Source organism: Sylvia atricapilla, chromosome 2, assembly GCF_009819655.1.
Source record: "Sylvia atricapilla isolate bSylAtr1 chromosome 2, bSylAtr1.pri, whole genome shotgun sequence".
Classification (NCBI taxonomy): domain Eukaryota; kingdom Metazoa; phylum Chordata; class Aves; order Passeriformes; family Sylviidae; genus Sylvia; species Sylvia atricapilla.
This window is the reverse complement of record NC_089141.1, coordinates 51,153,225-51,175,424: the sequence shown is the minus strand read 5'-3', so window position 1 is coordinate 51,175,424 and position 22,200 is coordinate 51,153,225. Positions and strand designations below refer to the sequence as shown.

At 42.9% G+C, this 22,200-nt stretch overlaps 1 protein-coding gene across 2 annotated transcripts; it reads left to right on the top strand.

The window, feature by feature from the left end:
* Positions 1 to 2,152: 2,152 nt before the first annotated feature.
* LOC136357705 (phosphatidylinositol 3,4,5-trisphosphate 3-phosphatase TPTE2-like) lies at positions 2,153 to 22,119 on the top strand. Of its 2 annotated transcripts, none has more exons than XM_066313217.1 (19): positions 2,153 to 2,332; positions 2,783 to 2,851; positions 4,939 to 5,016; positions 7,212 to 7,259; positions 7,960 to 8,118; positions 8,530 to 8,649; positions 11,362 to 11,461; positions 12,270 to 12,333; positions 12,886 to 12,950; positions 13,504 to 13,564; positions 13,812 to 13,893; positions 13,976 to 14,064; positions 16,524 to 16,585; positions 17,525 to 17,605; positions 18,569 to 18,674; positions 19,296 to 19,393; positions 19,779 to 19,874; positions 20,339 to 20,409; positions 21,847 to 22,119. In XM_066313217.1, the coding sequence occupies exons 2-19, from the start codon at positions 2,802 to 2,804 to the stop codon at positions 21,947 to 21,949; spliced, it is 1,533 nt and encodes a 510-aa protein (XP_066169314.1). In that variant the 5' UTR covers positions 2,153 to 2,332; positions 2,783 to 2,801; the 3' UTR covers positions 21,950 to 22,119. The 2 variants fall into 2 exon arrangements, with proteins under 2 accessions (XP_066169314.1, XP_066169315.1); XM_066313218.1 differs by having other exon boundaries at positions 2,161 to 2,203; positions 2,778 to 2,851.
* Positions 22,120 to 22,200: the final 81 nt, after the last annotated feature.

Here is a 22,200-nt window from a genome sequence, read left to right as displayed (position 1 = left end):
GGCAGTTTTGGGTGCCACAACATAAACAAGACATTAAGCTACTAGAGAGTGTTCAAAGGAGGGCAACGAAGATGGTGAAGGGCCTTGAGGGGGAGCTGTATCAGGAGTGGCTGAGGTCACTCGATCTGTTCAGCCTGGAGGAGATTGAGGGGAGACCACATTGCTGTCTGCAGGTTCCTCATGAGGGGAAGGGAAGAGGCAGGCACTGATCTCTGTGATGCTCAGTGACAGGATTTGAGGGAATGATCTGAAGGTATCTGAGAAGGTCTAGGCTGGATTTTGGAAAATGGTTCTTCGCCCAGAGGGTGGCTGGGCACTGGAACGGGCCCCCCAGGGAAATGGCCACAGCACCAGCCTGACAGAGCTCAAGAAATGTGTGGACAAGACTCTCAGGATTCTTGAAGTGTCAGGAGTGGGACAGGAGCTGGACTTCGATGACTCTTGTGGATCCTTCCATCGCTGGATATTCTATGATTCTATGTTTCTGTTACTTGCTACCACGGTCTGTACTAGATATTTATATATTTATACATATACATATTTGAAGGGAAAACTCATTAGTCTAGTGCTCAGAAATATTCCCTATTCTCAGCATTCACCTTAAGATTTTTATTTCCTTTGGGCAGGGAGCATCCGAAAAGGCTCCTACCATCACTTTGTACATCTCCCCCCTGCCAAGCCCCAGCAGCCCTGGGAGCAGCTGCTAAAAGCTCGCTTTGGGCTCCCTCTGGTGTCGGCCGTCCTGCAGAAAGCCTCTCCAGCGCAGCCCTGGCCTCAGCAGCTGCAGCAGCGCTGTCGTACCGTGGGGCGCCCAGGGTCTGCTCGTCACTTGGTTGTTGGTAACGAAGTAGGCGTGAGCACAGAGTAACACATCACATCCTGGAGGCCCCGATTCTGCGAAAATCTAAGTGCTCGATGCCGTGTGAAAATCCGAGTGCTCGCTGTGATACTCTGCCCTGGATGATGGCAAAAGCCCGCAGCCTCTGCCCAACCTGCCACTGGCCTTGCAGCCCCTCGAAGCTGTCATGCCATGGGACAGGCATTGAGAGGCATCAAACCACAGCAGCAGAACAGTTTATAAAAACTGTGAGGCTGGGACTCAGAAGCAGATGGTGGGGCTGGCTGGGGTCTGGTAGGCTGGGGGCAGTGTGGCTCCACACAGAACTAAAGAATCAATCAGGTTGGAAAAGACTTCAGAAATCATAGAGCCCAACCTATGTCTGAACATCCCCATGTCAATTAGACACTGGCACTAAGGTGCCATGTCCAGTCTTTCCTTGAACACCTCCAGGGATGGTGAATCCACCCGTTCCCCGGGCAGTCTGTTCCAATGTCCAGTTACGCCTTCTGTGAAGAAATTCTTCCGAAGGCCCAACCTAAACCTCCCGGCTTCAGGCTGTATCTTTGTGTCCCGTCACTATTTATTTGGGAGAAGAGGCTGACCCACGTGGCTCCACCCTCCTTTCAGACGTCGTGGAGTGATGTCTCCCCCGAGCCTCTCCTCTTCAGGCTGAACAACCCCAGGTGCACTCAACTGCAGCTGGTAGGACTTGTGCTCCACACCCTGTTTGCCTTCCCTGGACACACTCCAGCACCCCAGTGTCCCTCCTGAATTACTGGGCCCAGAATTGGACACATTACTGGAGGTGTGGTCTCACTAGTGCTCGACTCACTGCCCTGGTCCTGCTGGCCGCACGATTACTGCTAGAGGCCAGGGTGCCATTGGCCTTCTTGCCCACCTGGGCCATGGCCTCGTGGCTCATGTACTGCTGCTATCGACCAGCACCCCCAGGTTGTTTTCTGCCGGGCAGCTTTCCAGCACTGCCCCCAGCCTGCAGCGCTGCACGGGGTGCTTGTGACCCAAGGGCAGGACCTGGAATTTGGCCTCATTGACCCTCAGGCTGTTTGGTCTCGGCCCATCGTCCAGCCCGTCCCGATCCCTCTGCAGGGCCTTCCTGGCCTGCGGCAGATGGACGCTCGGAGCCAAGCGGGTATCGCCCACGACCGCCGCCGGGGGACGGGAGGACGGGAGCCCGGGGCTGTGCGGGGGCTGCGGGCGCTGCGGGGGCGGCGGGGCCGTTCCCAGGCAGCCGATGGGTCCGCCCGGCCCCGGTGCAGCCGAGCGGCGCCGCCGGGACATTTATCCGCGGCCGGGGGACGCTGAGGCGTGTTCGTGCTCCGCGCCTCGGCCTCGGCTCGGCGGGTGAGGGGGGCTGGCGGCGCGGAGGCGGGCGGGAGGGCCGGGATACAGCCCTCAGGAAGTTTAACCCAACTTTCCGCTGAGTCCGCGGGCGGTGTCCGGGCTCGACTTTGAGCCCGGGGCCGCGCCGAGGTGGAGGGGAGGGCTCCGGGGGGGTCCGCGCTAGCGGAGGCGGCGGCACCAAGTGCGGGCCTCCCGCCCGGGAAGCTGCTGAGTGCCGGGAGGCGGCTCCCGGAGCTGCTCCCTGCCGTCCTGTCCGCGCCCGCAGCTCTCCCAGCTGGGGCTCCGCGGTGTTTCTGAGCTTGAGGCAGGGCGAAGTGCTTCATCGTGAGGTAAGGATGTTGTTATCGCTATGGCATGTTTGGTGTAGTCAAAAACCCTCCATCAGACTGCTGAGTGCCTTGAATCTCACCAGTGTTACAGTTAAAAGATTGAGCTTTGTCAACCATGAGGGGGAAATAGTTGAAAATGAAGCAGAAGCCTGGCTGTTGGGACCGTGAGGGTGAGGCTGCTGTAGAAGGCTGCTATTTGCTGTTTCTTGTACCGTCTTACTTTAACTCGGTGTGCTTCTCTTCAGGCCAGCACGGCAGCAACAGGCAAAATGACAGCTGTGAGGTATGAACAAACAACCCAGCCGACAGGATCATCCGGGTGAGTGAAATGAGCTGTGCCAGTGATTGAGTATGTGGTGTGTGGTCCCCTGTCTTTAGGTTCTTAGTGCTTCAAATATAACAAAGGGCATAATGATGGAGTGTCTGAAGTTTCTGCAGCATACCGTCTTCTTATCTCCCCTCTCCCACCAGTGCTGCTGTTTGAGAGGAGGGATATCTTTGAGAGAAATACGCTGTTTTGATTCACTTCTTGTAAGTAGTTAGTAAGTGATTCATAAATACAAAGTCTCCATCCCTGGTATAATAGGCCCATGGCATTAAAGTGTGCTGTCTTTTAGCATCTAGACTTTCAAGAGACTTACAAGAGTGTCAAGGTCTCTTGCAAGATGCTCTTTCTCTGCTTGCTTTAAAAGCCTTGAGTCTGAAGTTGCTTTTAGCTATGAGCTGTCAGAAAAGCTTATGCTCTGTATGGAATGTGTGTGTGAAGGCAACAATTTCTTCTAATATGTTCTCCTTTTATTCTCTTCCACCCCTGTAGTGAAAGCCTAATTGTAGCAGCTTTTGGCTGAGAGCTTGTTCTGCCTTGGACAAGTAGATGTAGAATGATCAGCAAAACAAACTCGCTCTGAGAAAAGCATTATCAGAACTGAATTTTTGTGTGGGAGCACTATGGAAACAGTGTACTTGGACTTGACTTCTGTTTTATCTTTGTATTAAAGACTGTCTTCCTAACTGAAAACACTTCTGTTTCTCATTCTTCTTGTGGTATATTTTAATCACAGAAGAGAATAAGAAGGTGGCATTTGGTGCATTTTGTGTCTGCAAGTATAAGCAAGTGACCTGCAGCAAAATTGCTGCAGTAGTAGCAGGCTTTAATAAGTGAAGTATTTCTGCTGTTCAGTAAGTGTAAATACCTGTGTGATATTCTGTAAGAATAGCTGGGAAGCAAACCTGAATGCCTGTCCATTGCTAGAGCTTTGCTTCAGCTCTAGGAACAAAATGAGGACAGTGGTTTCACTGGAAACACTGGAGCTGGGAAATAAGGCTTGAATGCTAAGACTGTTGCATCAGAATAATTCTCCTGAGCCTGATGCTGAATGCAGGTGAAGCATCAGTACTGGTTGCTGAAGCTGTAGGAGAAGCATCATTAAACTTCTTGCTTAAAAAGTGGTTAGGCCAGACTGCAGAAGCGCTGCTGGTGCATGGGTCTGTTCTGGAGGATGAAAAATATTTCAGTCCTCAGAATTATTACACAAATACTTCACACATGCTAGGCTGCCTCAGAACAGCATGAAAGCATCAATATTGGATATGTGTATGTACCTGTTCTTGCCCTCAAAGCAGGGAAACCAGAGGCAGAGCCTCAGCAAACACTGTGGCTATGCTATTGTGCATCACAGTATTTCTGTGGAGAAGACTGAAATAAAGACTCCTGGATTTTGATGCTATACTTTTTCTCTGAAATTGTCATGTGGCCTTCAAAAAAAAACCCAAAACCTTGATCTGAAGAGACCCTTTTGAGGAAGTTATGGCAAGCAGTCACTACCCCAAAAAACTGCTGTTCTAGCAGTAGCTCAGCTGCTGCTCTGGTCTTCCAGTTTCCGCTCTGGTATCCTGTTCTGCACAAAAACAGCTCTATGCTTTCCTGGTGAAAACATTAATTCTCTGTACAAGAAGGTCACTGTAACAGCATTGATGTCACTTGGACTCTCTGAAGCCATTTTGCATATGCATATTTTTGGCACTTCTAGAGCCTGGATTGTTAGTCCTTAGTAGACTCGTGGATCCCCTGCTTCAAAGCCCTTTATCCTACTGCTGAACACATCTGTCTCTTTTGGCAGGGGGAAGGGAAAACTTTTGAGAAGTGGGCTGCTAATAGGAAGTAGATCAGTACAAGCCAAGGGGTTCAGCTGTGCCAACATGGAGGAAGTCTTTCTACCCCTGCTACTGGCCCTATGCTCTGGCTTAGGCTGCTGCTCACTTGGTAGTTAGTGGTTGGTTTTTTTTGTTTGTTTGTTTTTGTTTTTTTGTTGTTGTTGTTGTTGTTGTTTTTTTGAAAAACAAAGCATAGCAATATGCAGAATTGACATCTCTATCAGTGTGTGACTTGTATTATTTCTTTGCCAGCTCTCCAACAGCTGAAGAGGCCACAGTAAAGATTGATAATGGTCGTGATGAGGGTAATGGACCAGACAGCTGTTCCAAGTAAGCTAATAATATACTAAATCTATTTGCTTACCCCCAGAAGTGGAATCTAATGAGCCAAAATTAGAAGGCAGGTGACTTGTTGAAGTAGAGATAAGCCCAGTAAAATGCTTGATATTGACATTTCTTCTATTAGGTAGTGAAGATAAATAAGTTGAGGAAGCCTCTTTATCCCTCTAGAGATAAAAGCCCAACCCAAGAACACAAATCCATCATATTATGGAGAACAGGTAGTCCAAACCACATTGCTTAAATTTTCCCAAAGGAATGGATTTGTGAGAGTGCAGAAGATCAAGTGCTGGTGAGAAAGTGAGGTGAATGGGTATCTGAGTATAACAATAAGCATTGTGGGACTTGTCAAGACTAAATTGTGTGAACTTGCTAGTAGTTAACTCTGTTCTTGAAGCAGTTATTTCCTGACAGTGTTTACCTCATGTTACTCTTACAGCAAACTTGGTCAAGTCAGTGGCAAATCCTGCAGATCAAGAACAGTAAACTTATGCCTGTTATTTCAGTTATTCTGTGTGGCAACAACGTTTTTCTAGATTTCAGAAATCAGAATTTACAAATGTATTTCACAAAAGCTCTAAGCTAATTCTGTAATCAAATGTGCCATGTTTCCTTCAGCTGATTTAAGGTATTGGCAAGCCAAATTGGAGTGATGTGTGTGTATATTTTGATCTGGAGAGTACCTAGTTAGAGGTACCTGTCCATACACTGTGGGAGCTGAAGTCTTGGTGTCCCCACTACAATTGTAGGATTGACTGGACAGACATAGATGAGCAAACCATTAGTGTCACCGTTGCAGTGTTTCCTTAGATATTTGGCATTTATAAATACCATGAAAACCCGTATGTTAAGCTGCCTGCAGGACAAGACATGGTATTACATCCTTGACTTCTGTAGGAAAAGTGAGTACTACATCCGCCGTAGATCCTTCCAGCTTAAGAATGCAAATGTTTGCTGGTTAGACCTTGTACCTTGGTTTAGAGTAAGAACCTAATAATGAACAGTGTGGGTTAATTCAGTAACCCCAACAAGATGCTGCCTCAGCACTTTAGAGGTATCTAGCCTTGTCTTAAACTGGGTTATTGAAGTGCACCAAGTGAAATGCAGTGCTTAAGTTGTCCTAGAAGAAACAAGTATTTTGGACAGGATCACTGGGGTGCAGTGTGCGCTACTGAGCTGACAAAAACCTGTAACAGTGCAAAATAAATCTATCAGTACTTTTTGTCAGTATGTTAGGACAAATGGTAAGTCCTGCTGTTAGTGTAATGCTTAAAAAAAGGTATTTTCTTCTAAGCGTCTGAGAAGACACTTAGAAGAAAACACTGTTGATGCATACATTAGTTAGGTTATCTTGGGATTTCTTAACTGACTGGCAGTCTGTTTTCAAACTGTCAGCACTTGAGGTTTGCAGGTTCTATACCAAGAATTTCTGCCTTAGTTCTTTGTGTAATCTGAAGAGGCTTCCCACCAGAAAGAGTTACATAAAAACTTTGTTCTAAACCAAAGGGCTTAAAGCACACCAAAGAGGCAACAAAATGTACTGTAATTGGAAACAGAAGCTGTGACCCTGCCAGGACTGAAGACAATTCTCACAACTGGAAGAACTTGGCTTCAGAAACACTTTTTCTTAAAAGATATTTGGATTTTCAATTCAAAGGCCAAACTGGCGTTTCCTTTTTAAAGTAGGAGAGAGATTTATATTCCTCTATTCCAAAGGCACAAGAGCTGTTAACAAGTGCAACTCTTTTCAGGCTTGGGAGAAAAGTGGTCTTATACAATAAGCTAATATATGGAACAAAATATATTAAGAGATGTTGATCTTCCAATCTTGCTTTCGACCAATAGCTGTTACACAAACCCACTGCTTATAGCTTACTAAGCCAGAGCTCAAGCATCACTGGAATTGTGACATGGAATAATGTTATGGATAAATACATACTGCTGTGTTTCTAGGGTCTGGGAGTGCTTAATACTTTCTCTAACAAGTAATCAAAGCACTGTTTTGAAGTACTCTCTTAACCTATGTACTTCATGAATGCAACTCAGTAATCTCATTTTAGAGAAATCACTACTATATAGAATACTAAAACCAAAGGAATGTGAACAAAAGAATATGACAGTGCCCTTGTGGCTGATACCTGTAGCAAAATGTCACTTGTCTTGATGTCAGTTCTCTTCTTTTGCAGTGCAACTAGGAGAAAAATTGCTCCATTTGTGATGTCGTTTGGATTCAGGTAAAAGCTTGAGCTTGCAGTGATGTTGTAAAGGTAAAAATAGTCCTCATTTCTGATGTAAGAACTTGGAGAGTTCCTTTAACCTCAGTAACTCTGGCTTGCTTTGTCTGAAAATGCTGAATCCCTTGTCACCCCCAGGAAAGGTAACTTGAGAAAAGTATTAGAATTGAAAAATGAGTTAAGCAGTTACCACTGCATTCTCCAAGAAGATCTGAAAGTCAGAACTGCAAGTGTCATTGACTTGGATAAAACCTTTTTAATGGCTTATTCTTGGCTGGCAGCCTTTGAACAAACAGTTGGTCAGTTGTATGTAGTCTAGGTGCTGGAACAAGGCAAGCCATTAAAGACAGACATTTTTAAGGGACTATTAAGTCATGAGAGGGAGGGAAGCTGAGTATGGTCAAAGTAGCAATGATACTTGTATGTCTTAAACCATTCAGGTTTGCACTGCTTCTAGGTAGCTGTGAAATAACAAATAACTACAGCTGTGTCTGAGGTAAATGTATGGTTCCACATAGATGGTGTTCTCTGCATATCACTTAAAAATGCGATTGGAAACCTTCAGCTTCTAATTAAGCAGGCTTTAATCTATGTAAGAGAGCGCACTGTTGCTGGAACAGCTTAGAAATCAGGGTTTGTGCTGTTCAGTTGATAAGTGTTCATTCCTGCCTCTCAAACTTACATGTATTTTTCTCTGCAGAGTATTTGGAGTTGTACTTATTGTTGTGGACATTATAGTTGTGATTCTGGATCTGACTATCAGTGAGAGAAAGAAGGGTACAGAGATTCCTGAACGTATTTCCCTGGCAATAGCACTCTTCTTTCTCATCGATGTTCTCCTGAGGGTGTTTGTTGAAGGGTAAGACACGGGCAAAAATTAAGTCCATGTGGCAAGTCCTCAAGCTGGGATGGAAGCAAAACTTCAAGCTTGAACTATGAACATAGTGTCCTGTGTTTAATTTTCTGGTCATAGATAATAGCCATGTCTTTTCTTGGCTGTGTATGCTGGTGGTTACTCTTCTATAGAACAACCTGAGTGTGTTTTCTGTATAAGTGAGAACTTGGAAACTACATCAGCTTTGCCATAACTTATGTGTAAATCAGGGGTAAGATTGCTTTCTTAGTCAGGCTTCAGTGCTTAGTGTTAAGAACAACTGCAGGAGAGCTTGTCTCCAGCACTAGCTCTCTATAAATGGTTCTCTTCCTGAAGATATATTTCAGTCTTTGCTATCTATTTTGAGCATCTGTCTAAAACTCTCCTTGGTTTCAGCTTCAGGAACTACTTCCAGTCCAAACTGAATATTTTGGATGCGTGTATAGTGGTGGGCACCCTGTTAATTAATTTGACATACTCCTTCGTAGACGTTGATGCAGCAAAGGAGATACCAAGGTAAGAGTGGTATGGCAGCTGGTAAGTGTGAGCTCTTTTCTTGATAATATTCTAAGAATTTTTGTGGCCATCTCTAAGCCAGATGTGTGCACATGAGATGACAAATGTGACTGCGATAGTGTGTCATGGTACAGACCAGTGAAGGATACACACACAGCTTTGGTCTGTGGTTATGCTGTAGGCTGTCCCTGCCTCAAAGGCAGAGGGGATCTGAACATGCTGGTTACTAGGTGTAGCTAATAGTGAGGCCATCAAAAGCTCTGACTCAAGCAGGTTTTGGGGAAAGGTGTGCAGTAGCCCTAATAGAGAGGAGAGTCTGAAGAAGGTCAGAACAAAGAGTTGTATTATCATGGCAAATGGAGCAGACAACAAAAAGGGATCTCCATTTAAAGGATCTTGTAATAGAAAGAGCTGCCAAACTGTCTTGTTTCCTTTGATTTGCTTTCTTAAAAGCCTCATGGTGATATATGCTGGATTTTTCAGCCATGCTCTGGGAAGAGGAAACATGCTCTTTATGTGCATCAGCTGCTTCAAGTGCTATTTCCTTCTTGTTTCTGTATCTTGATAAAATGATAACCTGTGAGTTAAGGATAACCTTCATCCATCCCTGATGGAGACAGAACTACAACTTTTAAGATGCGTTTATCTGCACTAGGTTTGACTTAGAGAAATCTTCTTTCATCAGCCAGGGAAAAGTTGAGCTCTTAAAAAAAAATAAATTAAAAAGTCACCCTCTCCCCAAATTCAGCTGACTAATGGGCATAAGAGGTAAACATTATTCCAGAAGAAAACAAGAAGTTTAGTTATTAAAGAATCCAGAGTTGGACAACTATCCTTATTTTCTCTTGAAGTACTTGCTAAACTTGGGTATCAAGAAGTAAAACTGTCAAAGGAATAGCTTTTGCAGCCCAGTTTCCTCCTAGGTTGTCTTAAACATTCATTGGAGTTTTCAATTATTACTTCCTGTTTCTATGTCCACGTTTTTCTAAAGCAGCTTTTATCTTACAGCAGCACCTGGATAAAGGAGGTGGAAAGAGCAATGTGACAGGGTAGTCTGCACTCATCTCTTCTAGGCATGGTCCTGCACGGACCCATTTGGCTGTAGATCTGTGTGTCCAAGTTCTTTGTACTCTGATTTGCTGAAGTTGATTGGAATCTAGAATAGGTTTTTAGCTCACATAAAGAGGACTTCACACTGCTGGTCTCAGAAGCCACTCAGCTGGGGTGTACCATCTTACCCATTCAATTTTTGAGGCCCTCTGTAGGGTGTCTCTTGTTGAAGGCTCTAAAGTTGTTCTAACCAAAGTATTGCTACCCGACAGTAGATGATACCCCAGATTTGCCCAAATACCAAATCTTGAGATGGTGGTCTTCCCACCTCACACAGCAGTAGTGTCCACAAAATCTAATTCCCAGTAGACTTATTGGGGTTTATTGCTTTTCTTTGAGTCCTTCCTCAAGAAGCAAACAGTAATCTTAAAGCATCTGATACATCTCAGAATAATTGGAATTTGAGCAGCTTTTATGTGGATGAGAGCTTATACATGTCAAGTGAAATTTCAGTGGCAGACCATAGAGGTAGTGTGCCCTGATGGAGGACTATGGTTTCTCTTTCTAATCTGGGATGAGTTAACTGTTTCCTTGGAGTCTGACCTATAAAAGGACTTTGAGGAATGAGAGCTGGATACCAGTCTGGGAGCTAATGCTTAACAGGCTGACTTCGTTAAGGGCAGAATGCAAACAGCTTTTATCTTGAAGAGCTGCTTCTCAGAGTTGTGGGAAAGAGGTGTTATGGAGTTTTCACCCCAGTTTTTGTTCATCTCATTTGCTGCTAGCTTCAAGGAAATTCTGTTTTGAAAACAGGAGGATGATACTCAATTTGGAAGAAGCTCAGGGAAAAACTGAAACTTTCCTCCATGTATCCAGGACAACATTACCTTGCTGACTTTAAGCTCCATATCAGAGGGGGGCGCCCTGTGTTCAGCTGGAGTTTTGTCTCCCTTACTGTTGGTATTCAACAGCATTTTTACACAAATTTATCAAAACCTACAGTGTGTGTGTGCTGCTTAAAATGTATGCTCACTTACCTCCTTAAGGAATGAATTGAATATTAGTTTGCCCTTTTCCCTACAAGTGTGGGAATGCAGCTGCTTCTGTTCAGTTGTTTTGATAGAATCACTCACCTAAGCTTCTTTCCTGCTTCAAAGTTCAACAATAGTTCAAAGTTCCTCAAACCAAACCAAGTGTTCAGGTTACTGAATGATTAAACATAGGGTATATACTGATCTGTTTTCAAGTTTCTTAATCAAGTCATGACGTACTTAGCCTGTCTAGTTTCTTTTTAGTTATTTTTCAGGTGGCTACATACACTTAAATGTATAGTTGAGAGTAAGCTTCAAGGAACAAAAACTTGGTGGTAATAACATGGGTAATGTTAATGGAATTTGTTTCCTAGCCAGACATGCCTATAGAGGTCTGTTTAAGCAAGTAGGGGATTTCCTAGTTCTGTTAGAAGTTGAAAACATGTACTCAAAAAAAGCCCTAACAATAAACCTCTGAGATTGTATTTGTTCCAAAATCAGCCTGAAACGTCCTAATTCAACATATGAAACAAAGTTTTAAATTTTGCTTGAGACAGCTTTTAAACAGCTTTAATCTTTGCCTGCAAGTTTATTTGTGTCCATTTTCTTTCATGGTGAATCTGTCATCTAGAATGGTTATTTTCCTCCGAGTTCTGAGAATTGTCATCTTGATAAGGATATTTCGTCTGGCTTCACAAAAGCAACAACTTGAAATGGTAACCAGGAGAATGGTAAGTTGGCCTCTTAACTGATCTATACTACTACCACTATTTCCATCTCTTTCTTCAGGCAGCATCAGTGGTGAATAGCAAGACTGGCCATGGCCTACAGGTCTGCAATTGATAGTATTGCCCAAGCAGCACATCTGTCAGGGACATCGAACAGGGCTTTGGAGCTTTGTCTCCACCTTCAGTAAAGCCTTGTCATTCCCTGCTTTGCTCAAGTAAGCAGCAGCTTGAACTGGAAGGCCAGCACATCAAAGTGATTGCAACACCCTGTGTTTCTCAACTGACAATTTCTAGTTTGTGAGGTACATAGACTGTTTTCCCTCACATGGGGGAAGGTAGAAGTTTTAATGTTTCTGATGCTTTATTTAGGACGGAAACAAAGCAATCTAGCTGTTGAAGCCCTATCCACTGTCAATGCCTCTTACTTTCATCAGGGGCATTCAAGTGGTGCTTTAAGCTTCAAGTATGTCTTATTGTTTAGGACAAGCAGTCTTGGTTAGAGTACCCTTGACTTTATTCTTTTCTTCCTCAGTCTCCAAACACTGAAATAACAATGACAGATTAATGTTGGAATATTCATAGAATCTGCATGTGTTCTTTTCACTAGAATACATTTTGATACTTAAGGGTAAAAATTCTATACAGAGCTTCTACCTAGAAGTTAATACAAGGAATTGGCTCATGGATAATGCTGTAATGAAATGAGCTTAACTGGAGAGTCTAGATGGTTGAATTTTGCTAGTAACAGGCAACACTTGGTGATCATCAGCATTCTTGTGGAAGATTAACTCTTTACTTTTCTTTTTGTCAGGTCTCTGAGAACAAAAGACGTTATATGAAAGATGGCTTTGATCTGGATCTCACTTATATTACTGGTTTGTGGAAACAAATGTCGCTTTGCAGCATGTTATGTCCTGTGAGGACTTGTTTTTCAGTTAATAAGAGCTCGTCATGAAATGCAGATAGTGTTTTAGACTCATGAAATTTAAGTATGAAGTCAAACCAGGCCAACTCCTTTCCTGTGGGATTTTGAAATATGGGTTCCTGACTGACACTATTCTCCAGAATTAGCCTTCTGGGAGGGTTGTACATGGTGCATGTAATGTTAGAAATTTATCTGAGGTCTAGGGAACCAGTGTTGGGAAACTTTTACATACAGTAAGGGAATTTACTTACAGTAATTTTTACAGTACAAAATTTACTTACAGTATTTTTGCATCTGATTCTGTGGAGACTGACACTTGGTGGTGGCTGATTTGTCTTGCTCTAGCCATGCTAAATGTAGAGGAAAGCCTACCAAAAATGGGTAGATTGTTCTTATAATTAGGGTAAAAATAAGACTTTTCATAAGGATGTTTCTCAGTCATGTAGTTCTTATGTTCAGGGGGACTTCCTGCTGTTACTTGTGATTGCTGTCTTCTCAACAGATCGAATTATTGCAATGTCTTTTCCATCTTCTGGGAAGCAGTCTTTCTACAGGAATCCCATAAAGGTAAAAATCTTACCTACCAAATGCTTTGTTTCTGAAACCTGTTTCTTTTATAAGTTCCCACTAATTTACATGTGGCCTAGATCATGTCAGTCCTAGTTCTGCTGCCTTTGCTGGTTGGAATGACTGGCTGATGATCTCCACTGTGCTGCGCTGTTTATGTTGTAGTATCTCAGCTAAACCTAGTGGTTTATATCTCAGTGTGGACACACCAATATTTTGATGCTCCTATTCTTAAGGAGTGTTTTGAAGAATCAAGGTGTTTCTGTCCTAGGCTAGTAATGGTGATAAGATCTATTCACCTAAATACAGTTGCTTTAAAGATCTGTATACATAATGTCCTTTTCAGAGCTCTGCTTCCAGATAATGTAGAAACATGCATAGGGCCTGGAAGATAGCTGCATTCTAGATGACAACCTGAGCTGTCAGGTTGGAAAGGTCTGCTTTCCAAGGGCTGTTCATGAATGCAGTTGTTGTCCCACTGGGGGTGGTGGGTTGAGGTGGCAGTGGAAATAACAAGTAGAGCACTAACTAGTTTGAACTCACTATTGCTTAGGAAGTTGCAAGATTTTTGGACACCAAACATCCAGACCACTATAAAGTCTACAATCTCTGCAGTAAGTAGCTTACCTGCTGACTATATTTTAGGTAAAATTTAATGTATAAGTGAAAAGTGTGAAACGAGGAGCTAAGTGTGTGTGTGGCTTTAGTCAAGTTACCTCTGTTCTTTTCATTTTTATCTGTCTATTAACACTGCTGTATTTTAGACACTAGTACATTCTCAGACCAGGTATTGTGTTACAAACCACTTTCTTTGATACTTCCTTCTCCCTTCCTGGCATAACTTCAGATATTTTCCTGTAGGTGAAAAAGGCTATGACCCCAAGTACTTTCACTACAGGGTGGAAAGGATCTTCATTGACGACCACAATGTCCCAGAACTACGGTGAGTCTTGTCAAGAAATACATACATTGTAATAGTCCTATGTAGGCATTTGCCTTGATCCACTAACTTTCCTCTTATTTAGGGATATGCTGAAATTCACTGCCAGTGTCCGTGAATGGATGAGTCAAGATGAGAAGAACATCATAGCAATTCACTGTAAAGGAGGGAAAGGTAGGACTTCTCATGTGTAATCTCTGTATGCTACAAATCACACTTCTTTGTTACTGTGGCTTCTTTGATTGAAGTGTGGCATTAAACCATACTACAAGATGGGTTTATGGTGTAACTTAACAAATACTGTGGACACTGTGATGACTTGCATGAGTGTAGTATTCTGTGTTTAGAATTAGACAACCTGAAAATGGGGTTGTTTAAATTGGTTCTTAGTCTGAACTGTCATTGTGTCTCTTAAAATATTCTTCAATAACTTTCTGGTGTTCTGGCAGCTGGGACAGCAGTCTCCCCAGAAGAAACTGGGGGTAGGGGGGCTACTGAAACTGCTACTATTGAAAGTGTGATGCTGCTGCTTTGGCTTCTGGTAGCCAGTCACCCATTCTGAATATTTTGCATTGTAATATAGCGCCAACTATCCATTGTTTAGGCTGGAAAAAGACCTTTAAGATCAAGTCTAACTGTTACTCCAGTACTACCAGATCCACCACTAAACTATGTGTCTCAGTGCCACATCTGCACACCTCCAGGAATGGAGGTTCAGCCACTTTCCAGGGCAACCTGTTCCAGTGCTTGATAACCCTGTTGGAGAAGAAAATTTTCTTAATATCCAATCTAAATCTTCCTTAGGGCAACCTGAGGCCGTTTCCTCTCTTCCTATTGCTTTTTCCTTGATGGAAGAAACCATCCCCACCTCACTATGACTTTTACAGTAAAAGGGTCTCCTCTGAGCCTCCTTTTCTCTGGGCTAAACACTCTCAGCTGCTCCTTGAAGACCTGTGCTCCAGATCCTTCCTCAGCTTTGTTGCTTTTCTTTGGACACACTGTGGCATCTCAGTGTCCTGCAGTGAGGGGCCCAAAACATGATGCAGTCTCTCCAGTGACAAGCAGAGAGGGACAATCACTGCCTTGATCCTGCTGGCCACACTATTGCTGATACAGGCCAGGATGCCATTTGCCTTCCTGGCTACCTGGGTGCACTGCTGGCTAGTGTTCAGCTGCTGTCAACCAGCACCCCCAAGTCTTACTCTAGTGGGCTGCTTTTCAGCCAGTTTTCTCTGAGCCTGTAGCACTCTGTGGATTTGTTATGACCCAAGTGCAGGTCCCAGCCCTTCACTTTACTGAACTTCACACCTTTGGCCTTGGCCCATTGATCCAGACTTTCCAGATCCCTCTGCAGAACCTTCCTGCCCCTCTAGCAGATAACAAACTTGGTGTCCTCTTCAGACTGAGGATGCACTCAGTTCCCTTGTCCAGGTTGCTGGTAAAGACATTAAACAGAACTGGCCTCAATTCTGTGCCCTGGGATCAGCACTAGTGACCATCTGCCAACTGGAGGTAACTCCATTCACCACGATTCTCTGGGCCTGGCCATCCAGACAGGTTTTTACCCAGTGAAGAGTGCATCTGTCCAAGCCATGAGCAGCCAGTTTCTCCAGAAGAATGCTGTGGGAATTGGTGACAAAGGCTTTACTAAAGCCCAAGCAGACAACATCCACAGCCTTTCCCTCATCCATTAAGTGGGTCACCATCTCATAGAAGGGGTTCATGTTGATCAAGCCAGACCTGCCCTTCATAAATCCATGTTGGATGGGCCTGATCCCTGGTTGTGATGTATTTGTTTTGTGATACCACTCAAGATGATCTGCTCTATAACTTTACCCCTCTAGAATGTTCCAGGTACTGCTTAAATCAAGATAACACATGATATTAGGTGATAGAGTACAATGAAGTCTTATGGAAACAAGAATAGTTAAAGCTATCAAACATATGAGCTAACCTGCAGGTGCTATCTGAACCAGCAGTGGGGTGGGAGCTGCTGAAAAGCATAAATAACTGCAAGTAAGCCAGACTTCTCTGCAAATATCTGTCACATTTTAGCTGCCCTACTACAAATGCTTGGCTTAAAGTAGGTGGTTACTTAACATTAAATATTTGCCCCCAGGTGGAGCTCTGTCTTAAAAGGTTTTGCAAAACTGAATGTTGAAACTACCTGCAGGTCAAAACCAGCTTGAAAAACAAGTGTAGGGAGGGTGACTTGATCTCTGAGATTTTAAATTAAAACCTGAAACTATATAGGCATCTTCATGCTAGCAGGCTTGATGGCTTTGTGGTAGGGGTGCAGGGAAAACAGTTGGCACAGAGAAACATCTCTTGACTCTTATAGCATTGGGAAGTTTCAGTTTATAGCCTCATTTAGTAGAGTGCTTGACTCTATTTCCTGCTGAATGGAGTATGCAGATACTGACCAGCTGCCCAAGTGTCTCTAGTCATGAAAACGTGGGGACAAGGAACAAGCTGGCAAACTGTAGTATCTTGTCTTTAACTCATTCTTATCAGAAGTACTTGACTGCCACTTATAACTCCTGAAATAAATGAGATAACAGATGACTTTACCTTCACAAAAATAGTCCTAAATACCTTTGAACTGCTGTAATTAACTTGTATGTCTAATACAGGCAGGACTGGAACAATGGTCTGTACCTGGCTCATAGACAGTGACCAGTTTGAGAGCGCAAAGGTAAAAACTGCTGCGTATTTTTTGATTTGTTAAGTATTCAAAATGTCCTTTCAGGATTTACTGAATTGGTGAAATGCACTCGGCATTCTCAGCAAAAAATTCTGTATTAGAAAAAGGATTCTCTGAAAAGTCTGGTTTTAAGAAGTTCATGCAAGTCTTACTGCAGTATAAATTCTGATGGAGACTATTTGTGATCTGAAAGAAGTAAGAAAATAAGTGTTTGACAAGTTGCCAACTTGAAGGATTCTCTTTGGAGGAATAATGTGTCTAGAGTCTTGAGCAACAACTTAAGCAGTAGGTAACTTCTGAGCAAACTTTCCTAAAGGTAGTATCACTGGTTTTAAATGGTTTTAAGCAATTTTTGCCCATTCTCTCTCCAAGTAGTGTGAGGCATCAAGAATTGTCTTGTCTTGACAGCCAGCATTACAAAAGGAAGCCCTTCTAGAGAAAGGGAGAAAGATCAAGTCCCATCCAGGACAGGTGCTGATGCTGCTTTAGTATCCCAGCTTTGATATATCAGCTGGAGAGTGGGGGTGCAGATGGCCCAGGACACTCAAGGTAGTCTGGGCAGACTGTATATCAATTTAATCACTTGTTTTCCTCTGAGTTTGCTTTGTAAAGGTATGAACTCGTGTTCAGCTTGGTCTGCTGCAGACCACTTGAGAAATACAGATGGTTCTAAAGCAATTACTGAAATGTCATATTGCTCTCCTTCACTCTTTCATGAATGACAGATTTATGTATCTGACTTCCTAATTGGTACTTTCTTCTTGTATTTAAAAGTCTCCTTTAGAAGGTACCAGAGCAACTATTGCATATTTCCACTTGCATTCCTTTACTGAACTTGAGTAGTGTAATTCTGGTTTACTATCCACTTCTCAAGAAGGGGAATGGTGATGGGATGGATAGCTTAACCCTTGAAATTATCATCCTATATAGGAAAGTTTGGACTACTTTGGGGAGAGAAGAACTGATAGAAGCACAAGTACCAAGTTTCAAGGAGTTGAAACTCCCTCACAGGTAAGCTCGAGCAGGTTCAAGAGCAGTAGTCAAACCAGTTCTGAACTTGTGAGTGCTTATGCTACACCACCTCCCTTCTTTCAGACATGTAGGTTCCTATTACTTGCTTAACTCCTGAACTTCTGTACTCTTTCTGTGAGAGTTGGAAGATGAACAGCTGACAGGGTTGCCCTGCATCTTGTGCCTCATAATAATGTCAGATCTGAAGTATAGTATCTAGGATAACAACAGAATCCTTAAGTTTGGGAAAACTTTCAGTCCAACCCCACTGTCCAAGCTGAGTGACCTGGACAGATGTGTGTGGTCAGGTCAATAATACCTGCACAGATGCAGATTCCACAGCATGTCTGGGCACCCTCACAGGAGCATGGCACTGTAAGGCAATTGGACTGTTAAACAAGGATGCACAGAAGCCTGCAGCCTAGCCTGGGATGGGGCCATGGTGCTGATTTGGCTTGAGTGGAGAAATGCATTTTCTGCAGACTGTGTTCATTGGGAAATTCTAGACAAGTTTTTGCCTCAGACCACAGTTTTGCACATCTTCATTTACTGTTCTGTGTGATACAGAGTTGGAAAGTGAATCTGATGATGGATACTCAAAATTGCTAGTATAAAATAGAAGTATAGTTGTCCTTCAGTAAAATGAAAATACTTGTATGTTTAAACATTCACCCTCTTAAGGCTACAATATAAAAGCCCCTCACTTCTTGCCAAACTAAAAAGTACAGAATTCCTCCTAAAACATGAAATTTAAATGCTGATTGAAAATGTTGATGTTGAATTTGTCTAGAAGATTGTTTCAGGTGGGAAAGGGACGGAGAACAAATGGCTTTTTTCTTAGCTTTGGACTTTGAAAAGCTAAAAACTTGGAGTAAAAGATCTATTTAAATCCTACTTCTGCCTAGAATTAATCTATGTTGGGTACAGAAACTGCATAATGTGTCTGGGTTTTTTGCATTACAGAGTAGGTATGTTGGGTATTATGAGATCCTGAAAAACAAGTATAACTTGAAACTCCCACTAGAGAGACAACTCAAAATAAAAAACTTCAAAATCCACAGTATACATGGTAAGAACTCTTGTATTTGGGACATTGCTCTATCTGGTAATGGTTTCCTATTACAGGCAGCTGATAACTGTCTCTCTGGATAAGCCTATGACAGGAATGTAGACTTACTGGGATTTGAGAATTTAAATGACTCAGGACACAATGAAGCATATTTTGTAATCAGTTTCTCTGTGTTGTCACTTTCTAGATGTCTGGCCAACTGATGGCTCACATACAACCTGCTCTTTTTTGGAAGGGGAATCACTTTTTAACTGATACTAATTGCCCGTGTGGAACTGGATCCACTCATGTTTCTGAGCTTTAGATGCATGCCTCTTACAGTACATGTGTATTGGTAAACTTGATCAAAGGCTGCAAGTTCATCACTCCTTGTTCCAGGGGAGTTCAAACTGCTGTTACTGTTTAGTAAATGCAATTAGATTTTACATTAGCCTGTTCCCCTAGTCTGGGGAACTTCAAAATGCAATTTTCAGCCACTGAATCCTAGCTTACCTTTAGCATTTGAGTTCTTTAGAACCTTGAGCGAAGCATTTTTGAATGGGATTGCACTTGGTTTTCATGGCTATTTATGTTTCCAGCTAATGTCCATGCCTCTGGTGTAATGCAACACTTTGTTCCTAGGAATTGGAAAAGGCAATGGAACTGATATGAAAGTGCAGATAATAACAAGGAAGGAAGTTGTACTACAATGTGTATGTGCCAATCAAAAAAACTGCAAGGTGAGTACTATGACGACACATGAGTTGAGTTACAGAAGCCAAAAGCTGATCTATAGTTTAAGAGTCTTAGTTTATGTCCAATATTCAATTTCTACATAGTCTAAGTAAATGGATGATGTAAATTCCAAGTGGATGAAAAAGCTAGTTTGCTAAATCCTAGGAAATGGAGTGGTAAGATAGTGAAAGATTTCCCTGGAAGTCACTTAAATGCAAATAGTTCACTGTCCTCAGCAGCTTAAACTGTTGTCTGTTATTGTAGCACTGCTGTTGTATTTGCGTACCATGAAAGAGTAGTTAGGTCTTGTCATTAATTGGTGTCTTGTCTTGCTGCAGAAACTTTCACAAGAAAAAGTTCAATTGAGAGATTCTTTATTCTGTTATCCAGCTCTTCTTTGATTCTCAAAGTGGCTCTGTAGTCATTGGTTTGGAAGACTGCCCTGTTCTAAGTGGAGATGTGAAAGTCAGATTTGAATGCAGTTCTGTAAGTATGCCAGTGTGAAGGTCTTCAGTTGGGTATGGGGAGAGGTTGCAGTGCAAACTGCAGTGGGTGCTGCCTGGCTGGGCAGCATGGGGCACAATCTGTTCCTCCCCAGTGACTTCTGCTGTGTCTCACTGTGCAGTGAGGGATGCAGCAAGTGGTGTAACATCAGCCTAGGCAAGCAGGGGAATCACCTGGCTGTTCAAACAGCAGTACAGCCAAGGCATCTTAGTTGGGTACCTGCTGCTCCTAACTGTGGGGGTCTCACTTGATTGTATGGAGTGATTTGGTACTGAAATAATTTCAGAGAAAATAGTGATCTGTGTATGATGTGGGGCTCTTCAAGTGTACTGATTCTAGCACTGTACCTTTGTAAACCAAATTAGTGAAGAAAAGTAGGTGCCCTTACTCTACAAACAAAAATTCTGTTGTGTATCACAGTCCTTAAGCAATCTGTTTGTGTTTAGGCTCTCCCAAAAGGTTATGATGACTGCCCATTCTTTTTCTGGTTCAACACTTCCTTTATTGAGAATAACAGGTAAGTGATCATAGTGAATGCCTTCAGATCCTAACTTCTGGTGTCTTCATAGCCAACAGACCATAAACATACTACTGAAAGCTGAGGTAAGACAGGCCTGAGCAGCCAGCTAACTTCCATGTGGGTGCTGCTCTTTGATCCTCAACTGTAACTTGTGAGCAGGCAGTTGCTTGTGCTGTGACAAATATTTAAGCTTTTTATCTTAACATAAACCAGTGGATTATTTCCTTGGTGATCTCTAACCATTGTTAATGAATTTGAATTAAAAAAATTAATACTAACGATTCAAATCTGCCATCCTCTACAGTATGGCTGCCTGAGAAGCAGGAACTGAGTACCTTGGCAGGCAGACATTAAGATAATACTTAGAAATACTGATGCTTGGGATCACAAAGAAAGGCCCTCTTATGGCTTCTCATGATTTTGATAAAGTTAGAAATTACTGTGATTTTGCTTGCTGAGACTGGAACTCCTGGAGAAGCTCCAGCTGGTGAAAGCTGGACTTGTCTACCTTGCTTTGTGAGTGATGTAGAAATGCAGAGACAAGAGAGCCTTATGTTTGTTCTGCCTTGCTTGACAGATTTAGGTAGAGGAACAGTGAACTTGGCATATGAGATATAATTGCTGTGTTCTCCATGAGTGGAATGGAAAGAAACCAGTTTTAACTTAACTGATCCTGTTAGAGCCTGAGGAGAGGTAGCCATGAGTCTGTTTGTAACAGTTAACTTAATATGCTCAGCCAGCAGTGCACCTTGCAGTCTTGGTGCAGACCAATTAGACCAAGCAGTGCCAGGAGAAATGTATGCCAGCTGTCTGATGGCCCTGCAACATTGACATCTTGAGGGTTTTGCTGAAGTGCTTTGTTTCCTCCAGAACTATGGAGAATTCCCCACTAGGCTACCTTTTCTCCCTTTCTGCCCAGACCTTCTGGTAGACCTGAAGTGGATGGGGTGTGATCAGAGGTGAAACAGCTGTTAAGGCAGTGCTTCTATCTCTGTATCTCTAATTCAGACATGGCTGATGTGCAAGTGCTTTTAAGTGATAACTAATCATGAATTTGGTAAACATGAAAGTTGGAGAACATGCCTGATGAGGTTGAGTACTCAAATCCTTGTCTTTAGGAAGGTTGGTTATTAAATTCCTGGCACTTGCATCACATTAGGAGGCCTTGAGCTGAATGCAATATTAATTTCTCTCTGTCTTGCACTGTGGGGTTCTGGGAGGGTAGTGGGGAGCCAACCCACAAACCCATCTGGTTGACTTCGTTTCTGAGATTACATAAGATGCAAAACATTGCAGGCATGGCTGATGTCTGTTTAAATGCAAGGTCTGGGGCTGTATTTAATGTTCTAGGGCTGAGCCGGAAGATCTTTCAGGTGGCTGAAAGGAAAAGCATGTCTTAGGCTGTAAGGTATGCTACTGAATTTTGTTTTTCAGACTCTATCTTCCCAGGAATGAGCTGGATAACCCTCACAAGTCTAAAACATGGAAAGTCTATCATGAGACATTTGCTGTGGAGGTGAACTTTATTGATCCATAAGGGAAATGTGAAAGAAGGAGAATGTAAAATTCATCTCTTTCCTGGAGAATGTCTTGCTGTTTCAGTATAAAGTGAAGCAGTGCCATTTGCATGTACTTAATGTATTTCTGTGTAGATACAACTTCTCAAATAAAACTACATGAAGTTCTGTTGTGCAGGGCAAAAATACACTGAAGAGTTACTTAATGTCAGTTGACTGTCACATCATGGGCTGTTGGATCCTTGGAGCTTAGATATCTCTGCATACAGCT

Bases quoted from the DNA above. Each gene is read 5' to 3' on its own strand.
- LOC136357705 (XM_066313217.1), top strand. From the start codon at position 2,802: ATGACAGCTGTGAGGTATGAACAAACAACCCAGCCGACAGGATCATCC. The intron at 11,462-12,269 runs GTAAGTTGGCCT...TCTTTTTGTCAG, and splicing joins AAATGGTAACCAGGAGAATG to GTCTCTGAGAACAAAAGACG. The intron at 13,565-13,811 runs GTAAGTAGCTTA...ATTTTCCTGTAG, and splicing joins TAAAGTCTACAATCTCTGCA to GTGAAAAAGGCTATGACCCC.